The sequence below is a fragment of the Salmo salar genome, chromosome 14 (genome assembly GCF_965601325.2).
Source record: "Salmo salar chromosome 14, fSalSal1, whole genome shotgun sequence".
Taxonomy (NCBI): Eukaryota; Metazoa; Chordata; class Actinopteri; order Salmoniformes; family Salmonidae; genus Salmo; species Salmo salar.
Genome location: NC_138304.1, coordinates 109,434,894 through 109,456,070, shown reverse-complemented (window position 1 = coordinate 109,456,070; position 21,177 = coordinate 109,434,894). Strand labels below are relative to the sequence as shown.

General features: G+C 43.2%; 1 protein-coding gene across 1 annotated transcript in view; it reads right to left on the bottom strand.

Moving 5' to 3' along the window:
• LOC106570772 (regulating synaptic membrane exocytosis protein 2) overlaps positions 1-21,177 on the bottom strand; it is a 96,542-nt gene that overhangs the window by 62,427 nt on the left and 12,938 nt on the right. Inside the window, exon 2 of the mRNA XM_082961428.1 lies at positions 5,564-5,622. Coding sequence (XP_082817554.1) covers positions 5,564-5,617 — 54 coding nt within the window. The 5' untranslated portion in view covers positions 5,618-5,622. The remainder of the gene's footprint in view (positions 1-5,563; positions 5,623-21,177) is intronic.

Sequence of the window (21,177 nt, the reverse complement as noted above, 5' to 3'; positions counted from 1 at the left end):
GTTGCTTCCTAAGTGGACAGTTTGATTTCACAGAAGTGTGATTGACTTGGAGTTACATTGTGTTGTTTAAGTGTTCCCTTTATTTTTTTGAGCAGTGTATTTCTGTGTTGGTGATTTGTATGATTCCCAATTAGAGGCAGCTGGTAATCGTTGTCTCTAATTGGGGATCATATTTAAGTAGTTATTTTTCCCACCTGTGTTTGTGGGATCTTGTTTTTGTGTAGGTGCCTATTTGCACTTCGCTGTCTTCACGTTTCGTTTGTTCATTTACTGTTTTTGTATTTTGCTGAAGTTTCACATTATAATAAAGATGTGGAATGCTACTCACGCTGCGCCTTGGTCCAATCATTACGACGATCGTGACAAGTGGGTTGTAGTAGTTGTGGTGAGTAAGTAGTTGTAGTGGGTTGTAGTAGTTATAGTGGGTTGTAGTAGTTGTAGTTGGTTGTAGTAGTTATAGTGGGTTGTAGTAGTTATAGTGGGTTGTAGTAGTTATAGTTGGTTGTAGTAGTTGTAGTTGGTTGTAGTAGTTGTAGTTGGTTGTAGTAGTTATAGTTGGTTGTAGTAGTTGTAGTTGGTTGTAGTAGTTATAGTGGGTTGTAGTAGTTGTAGTTGGTTGTAGTAGTTATAGTGGGTTGTAGTAGTTTATAGTGGGTTGTAGTAGTTGTAGTTGGTTGTAGTAGTTATAGTGGGTTGTAGTAGTTGTAGTTGGTTGTAGTAGTTGTAGTAGTTATAGTGGGTTGTAGTAGTTATAGTGGGTTGTAGTGGGTTGTAGTAGTTGTAGTTGGTTGTAGTAGTTGTAGTGGGTTGTAGTAGTTGTAGTGGGTTGTAGTAGTTATAGTGGGTTGTAGTAGTTGTTGTAAGTAGTTGTTGTTTGTAGTAGTTATAGTGGGTTGTAGTATTTGTAGTTGGTTGTAGTAGTTATAGTGGGTTGTAGTAGTTGTAGTGGGTTGTAGTAGTTATAGTGGGTTGTAGTAGTTATAGTGGGTTGTAGTAGTTATAGTGGGTTGTAGTAGTTGTTGTAAGTAGTTGTTGGTTGTAGTAGTTATAGTGGGTTGTAGTATTTGTAGTTGGTTGTAGTAGTTATAGTGGGTTGTAGTAGTTGTAGTGGGTTGTAGTAGTTATAGTGGGTTGTAGTAGTTGTAGTTGGTTGTAGTAGTTATAGTGGGTTGTAGTAGTTGTATTGGGTTGTAGTAGTTGTTGTAAGTAGTTGTTGTTGGTTGTAGTAGTTGCATAAGTTGGTTGTAATGGGTTGTAATAGTTGTAGTGAGTAAGTATTTAATGGGTTGTAATGGTTGTAGTGGGTTGTAGTGAGTAAGTATTTAATGGGTTGTAATGGTTGTAGTGGGTTGTAGTGAGTTAGTATTGTAATGGGTTGCAGTAGTTGTAGTAGTTATAGTGGTTTGTACTTAGTGAGTAAGTAGCTGTTGTGGGTTGCAGTAGTTATAGTGAGTTGTAGTAGTTATAGTGAGTTGTAGTAGTTATAGTGAGTTATAGTGAGTTATAGTGAGTTATAGTGTGTTGTAGTAGTTAAAGTGAGTTATAGTCAAGACATCAGTCAGGAAGTTAAAGCTTGGTTGCAAATGGGTCTTCCAAATGGACAATGACCACAAGCATACTTCCAACGTTGTGGCAAAATGGCTTAAGGACAACAAAGTCAAGGTATTGGAGTGGCCATCACAAAGCCCTGACCTCAATCCCATAGAAAATGTGTTGGCAGAACTGAAAAAGCGTGCGCGAACAAGGAGGCCTACAAACCTGACTCAGTTACACCAGCTCTGTCAGGAGGAATGGGCCAAAATTCACCCAACTTATTGTGGGAAGCTTGTGGAAGGCTACCCAAAACGTTTGACCCAAATTAAACAATTTAAAGGCAATGCTACCAAATACTAATTGAGTGTATGTAAACTTCTGACCCACTGGGAATGTGATGAAAGAAATAAAAGCTGAAATAAATCATTCTCTCTACTATTATTCTGACATTTCACATTCTTAAAATAAAGTGGTGATCCTAACTGACCTAAGACAGGGAATTTTTACTAGGATTAAATGTCAGGAATTGTAAAAAACTGAGTTTAAATGTATTTGGCTAAGGTGTATGTAAACTTCTGACTTCAACTGTATATTTTGATTTGTTTTACACTTTTTTGGTTACTGCATGTGTTATTTCATAGTTTTGATGTCTTCACTATTATTCTACAATGTCGAAAATAGTAAAAATAAAGAAAAACCCTTGAATGAGTAGGTGTGTCCAAACGTTTTACTGGTACTGTATATTATCAAGCATTTCCCACATGTTATCCAGATACTGACTGTTACAACTTGGTGGTCTATAGCAGCTTCCCACAACAATGGGCTTTAGGTGAGGCAGAGGAACCTGTAGCCATATTACTTCAACAGTATGTAATACAAGATCTTCTCTAATCTTTACAGGAATGTGTTTCTGATTATAAACAGCAACACCTCCACCACTGGCATTTCTGTATTTTCTGTAAATGTTATAACCTTGTATTGCTACCACTGTATCATCAAAGGTATTTTCTAAGTGCGTTTCAGAGATAGTCAGAATATGAATGTCATCTGTTTCTAGCAAGTTATTCATTTCATGAACCTTGTTTCTTAAGCTACATGTGTTAACGTGGGATATTTTGTACACTTTTCTGGGATGCATGCTTGTTTTCATTGCTTTACTGGGAAGCTTAGCAGAAGTAGATATTCTCATGTTCTTTATGTTAGTGCAGGGTGAGCTGCTCACAGTGGACTTCCTACTAGGGCACACTGGCTCAGTGCTAACAGTATAAATCTGGTTCATAGGCACATGATTACTGCATACAATAGCTGTAGGATCAGCAGAGGCATTCGGGGCAGTAAGAGGGACATACATTAGGCTACTTACATTGTGCCTACCAATGCCCCTGGGATAATGTACAATTGCTGAAGCATTATGATGACTCAGCGACAAAATGGTAGGGATTAGCTGAGCTGGACTTGAGTCATTGATAAGTCATTGTCTCAACACAGCCTTATAGTGCTGTGAAAGGATCCAGGAATCCAAGTGATTTGGGTGGATCCCATCCTCCTTATAAAACCTGTTTTGTTTCCAAAAGGTATCGAAATTGTCAACATAAGTTACACTCATTGAGCTGCAGTAATCACGGAGCCAGTTGTGAAGAGAAAGAATCCTTCTAAACTACTACTGTAGTAGTTGCAGTGGGTTGTAGTAGTTGTAATGAGTAAGTAGTTGTAGTGGGTTGTAGTAGTTGTAGTGGGTTGTAGTAGATGTAGTGGGTTGTAGTTGGTTGTAATGAGTAAGTAGTTGTAGGGTGTTGTAGTAATTGTTGTGGGTTTCAGTAGTTGAAGTGAGTAAGTAGCTGTAGTTGGTTGTAGTAGTTATAGTGAGTAAACAGTTGTAGTGAATTGTAGTGAATTGTAGTAGTTGCAGTGAGTATGCTGTTTTACTGGGTTGTGTTTTGTAGTGGGTTGTAGTAGATGTAGTGGGTTGTAGTTAGTAGTAGTGGGTTGTGGTTGGTTGTAGTGGGTTGTAGTGGGTTGTAGTGGGTTGTAGTAGATGTAGTGGGTTGTAGTGGGTTGTAGTAGATGTAGTGGGTTGTGGTTGGTTGTAGTGGGTTGTAGTGGGTTGTAGTAGATGTAGTGGGTTGTGGTTGGTTGTAGTGGGTTGTAGTAGATGTAGTGGGTTGTAGTGGGTTGTAGTGGGTTGTAGTAGATGTAGTGGGTTGTAGTGGGTTGTAGTAGATGTAGTGGGTTGTGGTTGGTTGTAGTGGGTTGTAGTGGGTTGTAGTGGGTTGTAGTAGATGTAGTGGGTTGTGGTTAGTTGTAGTGGGTTGTAGTAGATGTAGTGGGTTGTAGTGGGTTGTAGTGGGTTGTAGTGGGTTGTAGTAGATGTAGTGGGTTGTAGTGGGTTGTAGTGGGTTGTAGTAGATGTAGTGGGTTGTAGTGGGTTGTAGTGGGTTGTAGTAGATGTAGTGGGTTGTAGTTGGTTGTAGTGGGTTGTAGTAGATGTAGTGGGTTGTGGTTGGTTGTAGTGGGTTGTAGTAGATGTAGTAATCGTAGTGGGTTGCAGTACCTGCAGTGAGTAAGTCGCTGTAGTGTGTTGTAGTTGGTTGTAGAAATTGTAGTGAATAAGTAGTTGTAGTGGGTTGTAGTAATTGTAATGAATAAGTGGCTATAGTGGGTTGTAGTGTTTGTAATTGTATTTACTATGGATCCCCATTAGCAGCAAATTAAGGCAGTAGTGAGTAAGGATTGTTGTTGTTGTTGTTGTGAGTAAGGATTGTTGTTGTTGTTGTGAGTAAGGATTGTTGTTGTTGTTGTGAGTAAGGATTGTTGTTGTTGTTGTGAGTAAGGATTGTTGTTGTTGTTGTAGTGAGTAAGGATTGTTGTTGTTGTTGTGAGTAAGGATTGTTGTTGTTGTAGTGAGTAAGGATTGTTGTTGTTGTAGTGAGTAAGGATTGTTGTTGTTGTAGTGAGTAAGGATTGTTGTTGTTGTTGTTGTGAGTAAGGATTGTTGTTGTTGTTGTGAGTAAGGATTGTTGTTGTTGTTGTTGTGAGTAAGGATTGTTGTTGTTGTAGTGAGTAAGGATTGTTGTTGTTGTTGTGAGTAAGGATTGTTGTTGTTGTAGTGAGTAAGGATTGTTGTTGTTGTAGTGAGTAAGGATTGTTGTTGTTGTAGTGAGTAAGGATTGTTGTTGTTGTTGTTGTGAGTAAGGATTGTTGTTGTTGTAGTGAGTAAGGATTGTTGTTGTTGTTGTGAGTAAGGATTGTTGTTGTTGTAGTGAGTAAGGATTGTTGTTGTTGTTGTAGTGAGTAAGGATTGTTGTTGTTGTTGTTGTAGTGAGTAAGGATTGTTGTTGTTGTTATAGTGAGTAAGGATTGTTGTAGTAGTTGTAGTGGGTTGTAGTAGTTGTAGTAGTTGTAGTGGGTTGTAGTATTTGTAGTGGGTTGTAGTATTTGTAGTGAGCAATGTAGTAAGTAGAAAGCACTTTACAATAGGCAGGTATAACCTATGCCAATAACTTACCACCACAGGGCCTTCTCACTACAGCTATACAGACTGGCCTTGTTTGGGGTTGTTCTACTGCACGTATCAATGTCTTTACCTTGGGGTTCAAGTTCCACATCCTCTTCCAGGACTACCCCCCCACAGTGTACAGGTACTCCTGTATATCCTTATTGTTGTGTTATTATTTTTTACTTTAGTTTATTTAGTAAATATTTTTTTTCTTAACTCTTATTTTTCTTAATTAAAACTGCATTGTTGGTTAAGGGCTCGTACGTAAGCATTTCATTGTAAGGTCTACACCTGTTGTATTTGGCGCGTGTGACAAATACAATTTGATTTATTTTGCCTCTCAGATAGAGTATTAGAGTTGGTGTCCAATAATAATGCCTGCTCATTGGTTTAGATTTTTCCCTTTTCACTGTTGCCTACAGGGTTGGGTTGAGGTCAATACAATTTTGTTTAAGAAAATGCAGCACAGCTGAAATCAAAACAAAGAAAAGGTGAGATGGTAGAGGGGGTGGGTGGCTCCATTCTTAGTCATACCATAGACAAGGCCTCGTTCTGCCAAGATGCATGGTCCCACCATTGGCCATCCATATCTCCTGTGGAATGAAGTCATAACCGAGAGAGAGAGAGAGAGGGAGAGAGAGAGGGAGGGAGAGACAGGGAGGGACAGCAGAGGCAGGTGAGAACAGACAGTAGAGAAATGTTGTGAAAACAGAGAGACAAAAATGATCGTAAAAAGTCACATACAGCAAACATACACAATCACACAACATCTGAAACACATTGACAACATACACAATCACACAACCACTGAAACTAATAACACAAATACACACAACGAAACATACTAAATATTTTCAACTTTCAACATATTTCAACAAAAAAGCAAGGGATATCCGTAGGTAGCAAGTCCCCAGCCAGGCCCTTCATATCAACACTAGCTGCTTGCTTCATAACGCCAAAGAACAGCACCAGAGAAGACCTCAACTGAAGATCATGTTACAAGAAACTCAAATGAATGTGAACCCAGGCCTAACCCTAACCCTACCCCCTAACCCCTAACCCGAACCCTAACCCCTAACCCTAACCCCTAACCCTAACCCCAACCCCCAACCCCTAACCCTAACCCTAACCCCAACCCTAACCCTAACCCCAACCCCTAACCCCTAACCCTAACCCTTAACCTGTTAGGGCTAGGGGGCAGTATTGACACGGCCGGATAAAAAACGTACACGATTTAATCTGGTTACTACTCCTGCCCAGTAACTAGAATATGCATATAATTATTGGCTTTGGATAGAAAACACCCTAAAGTTTCTAAAACTGTTTGAATGGTGTCTGTGAGTATAACAGAACTCATATGGCAGGCCAAAACCTGAGAAGATTCCATGCAGGAAGTGGCCTGTCTGACAAGTTGTGTTTTATCTTGGCTCTTTTTATTGAAGACTGAGGATCTTTGCAATAACGTGACACTTCCTACGGCTCCCATAGGCTCTCAGAGCCCGGGAAAAAGCTGAACGATATCGAGGCAGGCTCTGGCTGAAACACTTTATCGCGTTTGGCAAGTGGCCGATCAGAGTACTATGGGCTTAGGCGCGTGCACGAGTCGACCGAATGCTTTATTTTCTTTCGTCTGTTTACCTAAACGCAGATTCCCGGTCGGAATATTATTGCTTTTTTATGAGAAACATGGCATAAAAATTGATTTTAAACAGCGGTTGACATGCTTCGAAGTACGGTGATGGAATATTTAGAATTTTTTTGTCACGAATTGCGCCATGCTCGTCACCCTTATTTACCCTTTCGGATAGTGTCTTGAACGCACGAACAAAACGCCGCTATTTGGATATAACGATGGATTATTTTGGACCAAACCAACATTTGTTATTGAAGTAGAAGTCCTGGGAGTGCATTCTGACGAAGACAGCAAAGGTAATAACATTTTTCTTATAGTGGATCTGACTTTGGTGAGTGCTAAACTTGCTGGGTGTCTAAATAGCTAGCCCTGTGATGCCGGGCTATCTACTGAGAATATTGCAAAATGTGTTTTCACCGAAAAGCTATTTTAAAATCGGACATATCGAGTACATAGAGGAGTTCTGTATCTATAATTCTTAAAATAATTGTTATGCTTTTTGTGAACGTTTATCGTGAGTAATTTAGTAAATTCACCGGCAGTGTTCGGTGGGAATGCTAGTCACATGCTAGTCACATGCTAATGTAAAAAGCTGGTTTTTGATATAAATATGAACTTGATTGAACAAAACATGCATGTATTGTATAACATAATGTCCTAGGGTTGTCATCTGATGAAGATCATCAAAGGTTAGTGCTGCATTTAGCTGTGGTTTGGGTTTATGTGACATTATATGCCAACTTGAAAAATGGGTGTCTGATTATTTCTGGCTGGGTACTCTGCTGACATAATCTAATGTTTTGCTTTCGTTGTAAAGCCTTTTTGAAATCGGACAGTGTGGTTAGATTAACGAGAGTCTTGTCTTTAAAATGGTGTAAAATAGTCATATGTTTGAAAAATTGACGTTTTTGCAATTTTGAGGTTTTTGAATAACGCGCCACGGGATTACACTGGCTGTTACTTAGGTGGGACGATTTGGTGCCACCTACCCTAGAGAGGCTAACCCTAACCCCTAACCCCAACCCTAACCCCTAACCCTAACCCGAACCCCTAACCCCTAACCCTAACCCTAACCCCTAACCCTAACCCACAGCCTTCCCTGTGGCTCAGTTGGTAGAGCATGGTGTGTGCAACGCCAGGGTTGTGGGTTCAATTCCCACGGGGGGCCAGTACAAAAAAAATAAAAAATGCATGAAATGTATGTATTCACTACTGTAAGTCGCTCTGGATAAGAGCGTCTGCTAAATGACTTAAATGTAAATGTAAACCCGAACCCTTATTATAGAGCCAGAGTCATGGTGGCTGTAAGAGACGAATCCTGACCTGACCTCGTCATTAATGCAACTGGTAATGATGCTTACTCTTTTATTTTATTTCACCTTTATTTAACCAGGTAGGCTAGTTGAGAACTAGTCCTTTATTTAACCAGGTAGGCCAGTTGAGAACTAGTCCTTTATTTAACCAGGTAGGCTAGTTGAGAACTAGTCCTTTATTTAACCAGGTGGGCTAGTTGAGAACAAGTCCTTTATTTAACCAGGTTAGCCAGTTGAGAACAAGATCTCATTTACAACTGCGACCTGGCCAAGATAAAGCAAAGCAGTGCGACACAAACAACAACACAGACGTACAAAACAAACGTACAGTCAATAACACAATATAAAAAATGTATATGCAGTGTGTGCAAATTAAGTAAGATGAAGTAAGATTAGGGAGATAGGGCAATAAATAGGCCGTAGTGGCGAAATAATTACAATTTAGTAAATAAACACTGGAGTGATAGATGTGCAGAAGATGAATGTGCAAGTAGAGATACTGGGGTGCAAAGGAGCAAAAACATTTTTTTTTTTTAAATAACAATATGGGGATGAGGTAGTTGGATGGGATATTAACAGATGGGCTATGTACAGGTGCAATGATCTGTAAGCTGCTCTGATAGGTGATGCTTATAGTTAGTGAGGAAGATATGAGTCTCCAGCTTCAGTGATTTTTGCAATTCATTCCAGTCATTGGCAGCAGAGAACTGGAAGGAAAGGCAGCCAAAGGAGGAATTGGCTTTGGGGGTGACCAGAGAGATATACCTGCTGGAGCGCATGCTACGGGTGGGTGCTGCTATGGTGACCAGTGAGCTGAGATCAGGCGGGGCTTTACCTAGCAAAGACTTATCGATGACCTGGAGCCAGTGGGTTTGGTGACGAATATGAAGCAAGGGCCAACCAACGAGAGCATACAGGTCGCAGTGGTGGGTAGTATATGGGGCTTTGGTGACAAAACGGATGGCACTGTGATAGACTGCATCCAATTTGCTGAGTAGAGTGTTGGAGGCTATTTTGTAAATGACATCACTGAAGTCAAGGATCGGCAGGATAGTCAGTTTTACGAGGGTATGTTTGGCAGCATGAGCGAAGGACACTTTGTTTTGCGAAATAGGAAGCCGATTCTAGATTTAATTTTGGATTGGAGATGCTTAATATGAGACTGGAAGGAGAGTTTACATTCTAACCAGACACCTAGGTATTTGTAGTTGTCCACATATTCAGTCAGAACCATCTAGACTAGTGATGCTTGGCGGGCGGGCAGGTGCGCGCAGCGATCGGTTGAAGAGCATTTGGTTTTACTTGTATTTAAGAGCAGTTGGAGGCCACGGAAGGAGAGTTGTATGGCATTGAAGCTCGTCTGGAGGATAGTTAACACAGTGTCCAAAGAAGGGTCAGAAGTATACAGAATGGTGTCGTCTGTGTAGAGGTGGATCAGAGAATCACCAGCCGCAAGAGCGACATCATTGATATATAAAGTGAAAAGAGTCGACCTGAGAATTGAACCCAGTGGCACCCCCATAGAGACTGCCAGAGGCCCGGACAACAGGCCCTCCGATTTGACACACTGAACTCTGTCTGAGATGTAGGCAGTCATTTGAGAAACCAAGGCTGTTGAGTCTGCCGATAAGAATGCGTTGATTGACAGAGTCGAAAGCCTTGGCCAGGTCGATGGATACGGCTACAGTGTTGTCTTTTGTCGATGGCGGTTATGATACTCTGACATACACTACATGACCAAAAGTATGTGTACACCTGCTCGTCAAACATCTAATTTCAAAATCATGGGCATTAATATGGAGTTGGTCCCCCCTTTGCTGCGATAACAGCCTCCGCTCTTCTGGGAAGGCTTAAATGTTGGAGCATTGCCATGGGGACTTGCTTCCATTCAGCCACAAGAGCATTAGTGCGGTCAGGCACTGGTGTTGGGCGATTAGGCCTGGCTCGCAGTCAGCATTCCAATTCATCCCATAGATGTTTGATGGGGTTGAGGTCAGGGCTCTGTGCAGGACTGTCAAGTTCTTCCACATCGATCTCGACAAACCATTTCTGTATGGACCTCACTTTGTGCACGGGGGCATTGTCATGCTGAAACAGGAAAGGGCCTTCTCCAAACTGCTGCCACAAAGTTGGAAGCACAGAATCATCAAGAATGTCATTGTATGCTGTAGCGTTAAGATTTCCCTTCACTGGAACTAAGGGGCCCGAACCATGAAAAACAGCCCTAGAACATTATTCCTCCTCCACCAAAATGTACAGTTGGGCAGGTAGCACTCTCCTAGCATCCGCCAAACCCAGGTTTGTCCATCGGACTGCCAGATGGTGAAACGTGATTCATCACTCCAGAGAATGCGTTTCCACTGCTCCGGAGTCCAATGTCGGTGAGCTTTACACCACTCCAATCGACGCTTGACATTGCACATGGTGAGCTTAGGCTTGTGTGCGGCTGCTCAGCCATGGAAACCCATTTCATTAGCTCCTGATGAACAGTTCTTCCAGAGGCAGTTTGGAACTTGCTGTTGTTCTGGGATTGATTTGCACTTTTCGCACTAAAGTACTTTCATCTCTAGGAGACAGAACGCGTCTTTTTCCTGAGCGGTATGACGGCTGCGTGGTCAAATCAAATCAAATCAAATTGATTCATATAGCCCTTCTTACATCAGCTGATATCTCAAAGTGCTGTACAGAAACCCAGCCTAAAACCCCAAACAGCAAGCAATGCAGGTGTAGAAGCACGGTGGCTAGGAAAAACTCCTTCGAAAGGCCGAAACCTAGAGAGGAACCAGGCTATGAGGGGTGGCCAGTCCTCTTCTGGCTGTGCCGGGTGGAGATTATAACAGCACATGGCCAAGATGTTCAAATGTTCATAAATGACCAGCATGGTCAAATAATGGTCCCATGGTGTTTATACTTGCGTACTATTGTAAACAATTGTTGGAAAAATTACTTGTGTCATGCACAAAGTAGATGTCCTAACCGACTTGCCAAAACTATAGTTTGTTAACAAGAAATTTGTGGAGTGGTTGAAAAACTAGTTTTAATGACTCCAACCTAAGTGTATGTAAACGTCAGACATCAACTGTATGTATATATATATTTACTTTTATTTAACTAGGCAAGTGAGTAAAGAACAAATTCTTATTTACAATGACTTCCTACCTCGGCCAAACCCTAACCCGGACGACGCTGGGCCAATTGTGTGCCGCCCTATGGGACTCCCAATCATGGCCGGTTGTGATACAGCCTGTAATCGAACCAGGGTCTGTAGTGACGCCTCTAGCACTAAGATACAGTGCCTTAGTCCACTGCGCAACTCGGGAGCCCCAGTATATAGACTTACATTGCTTCTTGATTGACTAAACTACAATAGGTATTAATCGAGGAGTTGTTAACTATAAAACAGAATTTGCTATTGGGCTTAAAATTTGTAAAATTTCCCTCAACTCCAACCCCATTAAATGCATTGAATGGATGTGGGTTAAGTTATGTCTACATACGGTTGATAATTTAAAAAAGCTCTGAGGCTTTGAGGCCGAAACATAAAGCTTATTAAAGAGCAGTGATACTAACTAGCAAGAGCAGTGATACTAACTAGCAAGAGCAGTGTGCGGGTTTCTTCTTTGTTCTCATCTTATTCAACTGTTCCCATGTTACCATGAGATAGCTCAGATGTGCATTACTTTTTGAATTTTGAATGAAGTGTGTCCTAAAATTAGAGCCACAACATCTAAATATATACAACATCTGTAAAGCAGAGCTCTGCCTGACTCTACCACAGGGTGGCAGGCAGCCTAGTGGTTAGAGTGTTGGGCCAGTCAATGAAAGGTTGCTAGATCGAATTCCGAGCTGACAAGGTACAATTCTTTTGTTCTGCCCCTGAACAAGGCAGTTAGTCCACTCTTCCTAGGCTGTCACTGTAAGTAAGAATTTGTTCATAACTGACTTGCCTAGTGAAACAATGGTTAAATTAAAAATAAAATACCAGTCAAGCTGTAGGTAGTGTTCGTTAGCTATGTTTGTCTGTGCTGTGTGCTAGTCATTTGAACAAACAGCTTGGTGCTTTCAACATGTCAATACCTCTAACAAAGACAAGTAGTGATGCAGTTAATCTCTACTCTACTTTTATCCAGGAGAGATTGACATGCATGTCATTGATGTTGATTCACTTCACCATATGACTGGGCAGTAGTCCAGGTATGACAAAACTAGGGCCTGTCGGACTAGCGATGACACGAAAGTAGAGCAGCACTTTATTACGGACAGACCATCTTAACTACCATCTTAACTACCGTTGCATCAGTATGTTTTTACCATAACAGTTTACTATCCAGGGTTACACCAAGCAGTTGAGTCACCTTAACTTGCTTAATTTCCACATTAATCATTACAAGATTTAGTTGAGCTTTAGAGTTTAGTGAATGGTTTGTCCCAAATAAAATGCTTTTAGTTTTAGAAATATTTAGTACCGCGCCGACAGAGATAAACACCTCTCTGGGAAGAAGAAGGGCGGGGGTGTATGCTTCATGATTAATGACTCATGGTGTAATCATAGGGAGCAGCTACTCTTCCTGGGGTTTATTATGGATCCCCATTAGTTCCTGCCAAGGCAGCAGCTACTCTTCCTGGGGTTTATTATGGATCCCCATTAGTTCCTGCCAAGGCAGCAGCTAATCTTCCTGGGGTCCAGCAAAATTAAGGTTGTTTATACATTTTAAAAACATTGCAATACATTCACAGACTGTGTGCCCTCAGTCCCCTACTCCACCACTACCACATATATACTGTTCAAAATCCATGTGTATGTATACCGCGTATACTATCGTGTGTGTGTGTGTATGCATGTGTCTGTGCCTATGTTTGTGTTGTTTCACAGTCCCCGCTGTTCCATAAGGTGTTTTATTGATCTAATTTTACTGCTTGTGTCAGTTACTTGATGTGGAATAGAGTTTCATGCAGTCATGGCTCTATGTAGTACTGTTCACCTCCCATAGTCTGTTCTGGACTTGGGGACTGTGAAGAGACCTCTGGTGGCATGTCTTGTGGGGTATGAATGGGTTTCTGAGCTGTGCCCCAGTAGTTCAAACAGACAGCTCGGTGCATTCAACATGTTAATACCTCTCATAAATACAAGTAGTGATGAAGTCAATCTCTCCTCCACTTTGAGCCAGGAGAGATTGACATGCATATCATTAATATCAGCTCTCTGTGTACATCAGTGATCGTCACAGCTATGTATATACCCCCTCAAGCAGACACCACGACAGCCCTCAAGGAACTTTACTGGTTTCTATGTAAACTGGAAACCATATATCCTGAGGCTGCATTTACTGTAGCTGGGGATTTTAACAAAGAAAATTTGAGAACAAGGCTACCTAAATTCTATCAGCATATTGATTGCAGTACTTGGTGGGTAATACCCTCGATGACTGCTACTCTAACTTCCGTGATGCATACAAGGCCCTCCCTCGCCTTCCCTTCGGCAAATCCGACCATGACTCCATCTTGCTCCTACCGTCTTATAGGCAGAAACTCAAACAGGATATACTCGTGACTAGAACCATTCAACGCTGGTCTGACCAATCGGAATCCACGCTTCAAGATTGTTTTGATCATGCGGACTGGGAAATGTTTCGGGCTTTGACTATGCTAGTACTTCCTGGTTTTGGGGCTTATCTAAACTTATGAAGGGGAAGCTCCAGATAGCCCAGAATAAGCTGATCAGGGTAGTATTGAAGGTGAGTCCACGTACTCACAAAGGCAGGAGATGTTTTCAGGACTAAACTGGCTGCCTGTTGAGGCTAGGGTGTCCCAGATTAGACTAGGTTTGGTTTACAGGAGTATTTATGGTCCTGCGCCCAGATATCTAAGTGATTACTTTCCTCGTGTTAGGGATGCACACAATCACAGCACCAGATCAGGTGTTGCTGATGTGTGCTTATACAGGTTCAGGAGTAATGCTGGGAAAGGTACTTTCTTGTATACTGGAGCCTCAGAATGGAATGAGTTGCCTCTGCCCATAAAAACAACGTCCTCTCTGGGCAGCTTTAAAAAATAAAGTAAAAATATGTTTGATGTCTTCTGTGCCCATATGAATAACCCCTATGATGTAACTGGAATGATGAGATAGATGTTCTTCTTCTCTGTTTTTGTTTTATTATTTCACTGCCGTACTGTGTTGGATCTTGTCCAGCCATCTTGTCTCAAGAGGACCACAAAGGAAATAAGTCCCAGACTATTGTGTGTTATCCTCAATGATTTTATTAATGTGCATATATGGCTTTTTCAAGTTTTATGTGTGCTGTTTTTTTTAAATGGGCGAATTAATAAACTGAACTAATAACACGCCCTGACCATAGAGAGCCCTTGGTTCTCTATGGTATAGTAGGTCAGGGCATGACTGGGGGTGTTCTATGTTGGTTATTTCTATGTTGGTGTGCTTGGTATGGTTCCCAATCAGAGGCAGCTGTTTAGCGTTGTCTCTGATTGGGGATCATATTTAGGCAGCCATTTCCCCACTGTGTTTTGTGGGATCTTGTTTTTGTGTAGGTGCCTATTTGCACTTCACTGTCTTCAAGTTTCATTTGATCATTTATTGTTTTTGTATTTTGCTGAAGTTTCACGTTATAATAAAGATGTGGAACGCTACTCACGCTGCGCCTTGGTCCAATCATTACGACGAGCGTGACAGAGGATCCCACCAAAACAGGATCAAGCAGCGTGCCCAGGAGGAGAGTGTATCCTGGACTTGGGAGGAGATCCTGGATGAGAAGGGATCCTGGACTTGGGAGGAGATCCTGGCAGGACAGGATCGCCTTCTTTGGAAGGAGCGGCAGACGGAAGGTTATGATGGAGGACAGCGATGATGTCGGGGTTCGCGGCCACATAGAAAGCCCAAAAAACAGCCCAAATTTTTTTTTGGGGGGGGCACAAGGGGTGGTCAGCGGAGCCGAGGAGTGAACCAGAGCCAGTCTGGGAGAAGAGGGAGAAACTGGAGGAGAGTGAACGGAAAGAATCAGAGACCATCAGTGAGTTGAGGGAGAATTTGTAGGAGAGAGAAATGAGAGAGTTATTGAATTGGTGGAGGATGCACGACATTTGCCCTAAGGAGCGTGTTATCGGTTTAATGCCACCTGAGTCAGCTATCCGTACTCGTCCTGAGGAGTGTGCTATCAGTCTGGTGAAAGTTGTGCCGGCTCCACGCACCAGGTCTCCAGTACGCCTTCCCAGCCCTGTACGTCCTGTGCTAGCTCTCCACACTCGCCTTGAGGAGCGTGTCATTTGTCCGGTGCCATGTGTGCCGGTTCTACGCACCAGGTCTCCAGTGCGCCTCCACAGCCCAGTACGTCCTGTGCCAGCTCCTCGCACTTGCCGTGCGAAGTGTCATCGAACCGGTACCATTGATGCCAGTTCTACGCACCAGGTCTCCAGTACGTCTCCACAGCGCAGTACATCCTGTGCCAGCTCCACACATCAGGCCTCCAGTGCGCCTTCCCAGTCCAGAGCTTCCGGCGACAGTTCCCAGTCCAGAGCTTCAGGAGACGGTCCACAGTCCGGAACCTCCAACGACAGTCCACAGTCCGGAACTTCCAGAGACGGACCACAGTCCAGAACCTCCTGAGACGGTCCACAGTCCAGAACCTCCTGAGACGGTCCACAACCCGGAACCTCCAGCGACGGTCAACGGTCCGGAACCATCAGCGAGGGTCAACAGTCCGGAGCTTCCAAACACGGCGTCCAGTCCAGGTCCATGGTAGGAGCCCTCCTCGGTGCCGATGCCCAGTCCAGACACAGCGTCCAGTCCCGCTCCATGGCAGGAGCCTTCCTCTGCACCAATGTCCAGGACAGGGCCGGTGTCCAGACCTGCTCCATGGCAGGAGCCTTCCTCGGCATTGAGATCCAGTCCAGGCACAGTGTTCAGCTTGGGTCCATGGCTGGATCCGCAGGATGAGCGGTTTCTTTGTCCCGCACCAGAGCCACCACCAAAGAAGGTGGATCTGCGAGCTGAGCGGGTTCTTCGTCCCGCACCAGAGCCGCCACCAACACTAATCACCCCCCCTACCCTCCCTATTTGGTTTCAGGTTTTGCGGCCGGAGTCCGGACCTTTGGGGGGGGAGGGGTACTGTCCCGCCCTGACCATAGAGAGCCCTTGGTTCTCTATGGTATAGTAGGTCAGGGCATGACTGGGGGTGTTCTATGTTGGTTATTTCTATGTTGGTGTGCTTGGTATGGTTCCCAATCAGAGGCAGCTGTTTAGCGTTGTCTCAGATTGGGGATCATATTTAGGCAGCCATTTCCCCACTGTGTTTTGTGGGATCTTGTTTTTGTGTAGGTGCCTATTTGCACTTCACTGTCTTCACATTTCGTTTGATCATTTATTGTTTTTGTATTTTGCTGAAGTTTCACATTATAATAAAGATGTGGAACGCTACTCACGCTGCGCCTTGGTCCAATCATTACGACGAGTGTAACAACTAAACTAAGCCTCAGAGAACAACATTGATCTATACGCTGACTTGGTGAGTTTATAAGGAAGTGCATTGGAGATGTTGTACCCACTGTGACTATTAAAACCTACCCTAATCAGAAACCGTGGATGGATGGGGGCATTCGCACAAAACTGAAAGCGCAATCCACCACATTTAACCATGGAAATAGGTCAGGGAATATGGCTGAATATAAACAGTGCAGTTATTCCCTCCGCAAGACAATTAAACAAGCAAAATGTCGGTATAGAGTCCTAATTCAACGGCTCAGACACGAGACATATCTGGCAGGGTCTACAGGAAATCACGGACTACAAAAATAAAACCAGCCACGTCACGGACACCGATGTCACGCTTCCAGACAAATTAAACACCTTCTTTGACCGCTGTGAAGATAATACAGTGCCACCATCGCTACCAAGAACTGCGGCCCCCCCTCTCTTTCTCCGTGTCCAACGTGAGTAAGACATTTAAACGTGTTAACCCTCGCAAGGCTGCTGGCCCAGACGGCATCCCTAGCCGCGTCCTCAGAGCATGCGCAGACCAGCTGGTTGGTGTGTTTACGAATATATTCAATTGCTCCCTATCCCAGTCTGCTGTCCCCACATGCTTCAAGATGGCCACCATTGTTCCTGTACCCAAGAAGGCAAAGATAACTGAACTAAATGAGTACTGCCCCGTAGCACTCACTTCTGTCACCATGAAGTGCTTTGAGAGGCTAGTCAAGGATCATTTTACCTCCACCTTACCTGCCACTCTAGACCCACTTCAGTTTGCATATCACCCCAACTGGTCCACAGACGATGCAATCGCCATCCCACTAAACACTGCCCTATCCCATCTGGACAAGAGGAATACCTATGTAAGAATGCTGTTCATTGACTACAGCTCAGCTTTCAACACCATAGTACCCTCCAAGATCATCATCAAGCTGGAGGCCCTGGGTTTCAACCCCGCCCCGCCCCAATTGCGTCCTGGACTTTCTGACGGCCGCCCCCAGGTGTTGAAGGTAGTAAACAACATCTCCACTTTGCTGACCCTTAACCTGTTGAGGGTAGGGGGCAGTATTGACACGGCTGGATAAAAAGCGTACCCGATTTAATCTGGTTACTACTCCTGCCCAGTAACTAGAATATGCATATAATTATTGGCTTTGGATAGAAAACACTCCAAAGTTTGTAAAACTGTTTGAATGGTGTCTGTGAGTATAACAGAACTCAAATGGCAGGTCAAAACCTGAGAGATTCCTTTACAGGAAGTGGCCTGTCTGACCATTTATTGTCTTTCTTTGACATCTCTTTCAAAAACTTAGGATCTCTGCGGTAACGTGACACTTCCCACGGCTCCAATAGGCTCTCAGAGCCCGGGAAAAACCTGAATGTCGTCATTCCAGCCCCAGGCTGAAACACATTATCGCCTTTCTCAAGTGGCCGATCAAGGGACTGTGGGCTTAGGCGCGTGCACTGGCCGCCCCCGTCTTTGTGTTTTTTCCTCTGTTTGCCGAAAAGGAGATTCCCGGTCGGAATATTATCGCTTTTTTACGAGATAAATTGCATAAAAATTGATTTTAAACAGCGGTTGACATGCTTCGAAGTACGGTAATGGAATATTTAGATTTTTTTTTGTCACGAATTGCGCCATGCGCACGACCCTGATTTACCATTTCGGATAGTTTCTGGAACGCACGAACAAAACGCCGCTATTTGGATATAACGATGGATTATTTGGGACCAAACCAACATTTGTTATTGAAGTAGAAGTCCTGGGAGTGCATTCTGATGAAGACAACAAAGGTAATAACATTTTTGTTATAGTAAATCTGATTTTGGTGAAGGCTAAACTTGCCGGGTGTCTAAATAGCTAGCCCGTGATGGCTGGGCTATGTACTTAGAATATTGAAAAATGTGCTTTCACCAAAAAGCTATTTTAAAATCGGACATATCGAGTGCATAGAGGAGTTCTGTATCTATAATTCTTAAAATAATTGTTATGCTTTTTGTGAACGTTTATCGTGAGTAATTTAGTAAATTGTTAGTAAATTCACCGGAAGTTTGCGGGGGGTATGCTAGTTCTGAACGTCACATGCTAATGTAAAAAGCAGTTTTTTGATATAAATATGAACTTGATTGAACAAAACATGCATGTATTGTATAACATAATGTCCTAGGGTTGTCATCTGATGAAGATCATCAAAGGTTAGTGCTGCATTTAGCTGTCTTCTGGGTTTTTGTGACATTATATGCTAGCTTGAAAAATGGGTGTCTGATTATTTCTGGCTGGGTACTCTGCTGACATAATCTAATGTTTTGCTTTCGTTGTAAAGCCTTTTTGAAATCGGACAGTGTGATTAGATTAACGAGAGTCTTGTCTTTAAATAGCTGTAAAATAGTCATATGTTTGAGAAATTGAAGTAATAGGATTTTTAAGGTATTTGAAAATCGCGCCACTGGATTACACTGGCTGTTGCGTAGGTGGGACGAATTCGTCCCGCCTAGCCCAGAGAGGTTAACACTGAGGCCCCAGAATGGTGCGTGCTCAGCCCCCTCCTGTATTCCCTGTTCACCCATGACTGCGTGGCCATGCATGCCTCCAACTCAATAATCAAGTTTGCAGACGACACAACAGTACTGGGCTTGATTACCAACAACGTCAAGACAGCCTACAGGGACGAGGTGAGGGCACTCAGAGTGTGGTGTCAGGAAAACAACCTCTCACTCACCGTCAACATAATAATGGAGATGATCATGGACTTCAGGAAACAGCAAAGGGATCACCCCCCTATCCACATCGAAGGGACTCAAGTGGAGAAGGTGGAAGGTTTTAAGTTCCTCGGCGTACACATCACAGACAAACTGAAATGGTCAACCCACACAGACAGTGTGGTATCCTGATCCCTCCTGTCTCAGCCTCCAGTATTTATGTTGCAGTAGTTCATGTGTCGGGGGGCTAGGGTCAGTCTGTTACATCTGGAGTATTTCTCTTGTCTTATCCTGTGTCCTGTGTGAATTTAAATATGCTCTCTCTAATTCTCTCTTTCTCTCTTTCTTTCTTTCTCTCGGAGGACCTGAGCCCTAGGACCATGCCTCAGGACTACCTGGCATGATGACTCCTTGCTGTCCCCAGTCCACCTGGCCGTGCTGCTGCTCCAGTTTCAACTGTTCTGCCTGTGGCTATGGAACCCTGACCTGTTCACCGGACGTGCTTGTTGCACCCTCGACAACTACTATGATTATTATTATTTGACCATGCTGATCATTTATGAACATTTTAACATCTTGACCATGTTCTGTTATAATATCCACCCGGCACAGCCAGAAGAGGACTGGCCACCCCTCATAGCCTGGTTCCTCTCTAGGTTTCTTCCTAGGTTTTTGGCCTTTCTAGGGAGTTTTTCCTAGGGAGTTTTTCCTAGCCACCGTGCTTCTTTCACATGCATTGCTTGCTGTTTGGGGTTTTAGGCTGGGTTTCTGTACAGCACTTTGAGATATCAGCTGATGTACGAAGGGCTATATAAATACATTTGATTTGATTTGAAGAAGGCGCAACAGTGTAGCATAAAAATTGATTTTAAACAGCGTTTGACATGCTTCTAAGTACGATAATGGAATATTTTGAAATTCTTTGTCACGAAATGCGCTCGTGCGTCACCGTTTGGATAGTTACCTGAACGCATGAACAAAACGGCGGTATTTGGATATAACTATGGATTATTTGGAACCAAAACAACATTTGTTGTTGAAGTAGAAGTCCTGGGAGTGCATTCTGATGAAGAACAGCAAAGGTAATCCAATTTTTCTAATAGTAATTCTGAGTTTAGGTGACCCCGAAGTTGGCGGATGTCAAAATAACTAGCCGTGATGGCCGAGCTATGTACTCAGAATATTGCAAAATGTGCTTTCGCCGAAAAGCTAATTTTAGACCACACTACCTACCTAGAGAGTTTTCATCTGTATTCTTCGTAGCTGTTGGAACTAAGACAGCATTGAATGAGCTGTATTCATCCATAAGCAAACAAGATAACGCTCACCCAGAGGCGCCGCTCCTAGTGGCCGGGGACTTTAATGCAGGGAAACTTAAATCCGTTTTACCAAATTTCTACCAGCATGTTAAATGTGTAACTAGAGGGGGAAAAACTGGACCACCTTTACTCCACATACAGAGACGCGAACAAAGCTCTCACTCACCCTCCATTTGGCAAATCTGACCATAATTCTATCCTCCTGATTCCTGCTTACAAGCAAAAATTAAAGCCTGAAGCACCAGTGACTAGATCAATAAAAAAGTGGTCAGATGATGCAAATGCTAAGCTACAGGACTGTTTTGCTAGCGCAGACTGGAATATGTTCCGGGATTCCTCTGATGGAATTGAGGAGTAGACCACATCAGTCATTGGCTTCATCAATAAATCCAGCGATGATGTCGTCCCCACAGTGACCGTACGTACATACTCCAACCAGAAGTCATGGATTACAGGCAACATCCGCACTGAGCTGAAGGCTAAAGCTACCGCTTTCAAGGAGTGGAACTCTAACCCGGAAGCTTATAAGAAATCCAGCTATGCCCTCCGACGAACCATCAAACAGGCAAAGCGTCAATACAGGACTAAGATCGAATCGTACTTCACCGGCTCCTCTGACACACGTCGGATGTCGTCGGATGTGTGCATTCACTACTGTAAGTCGCTCTGGATAAGAGCGTCTGCTAAATGACTAAAATGTA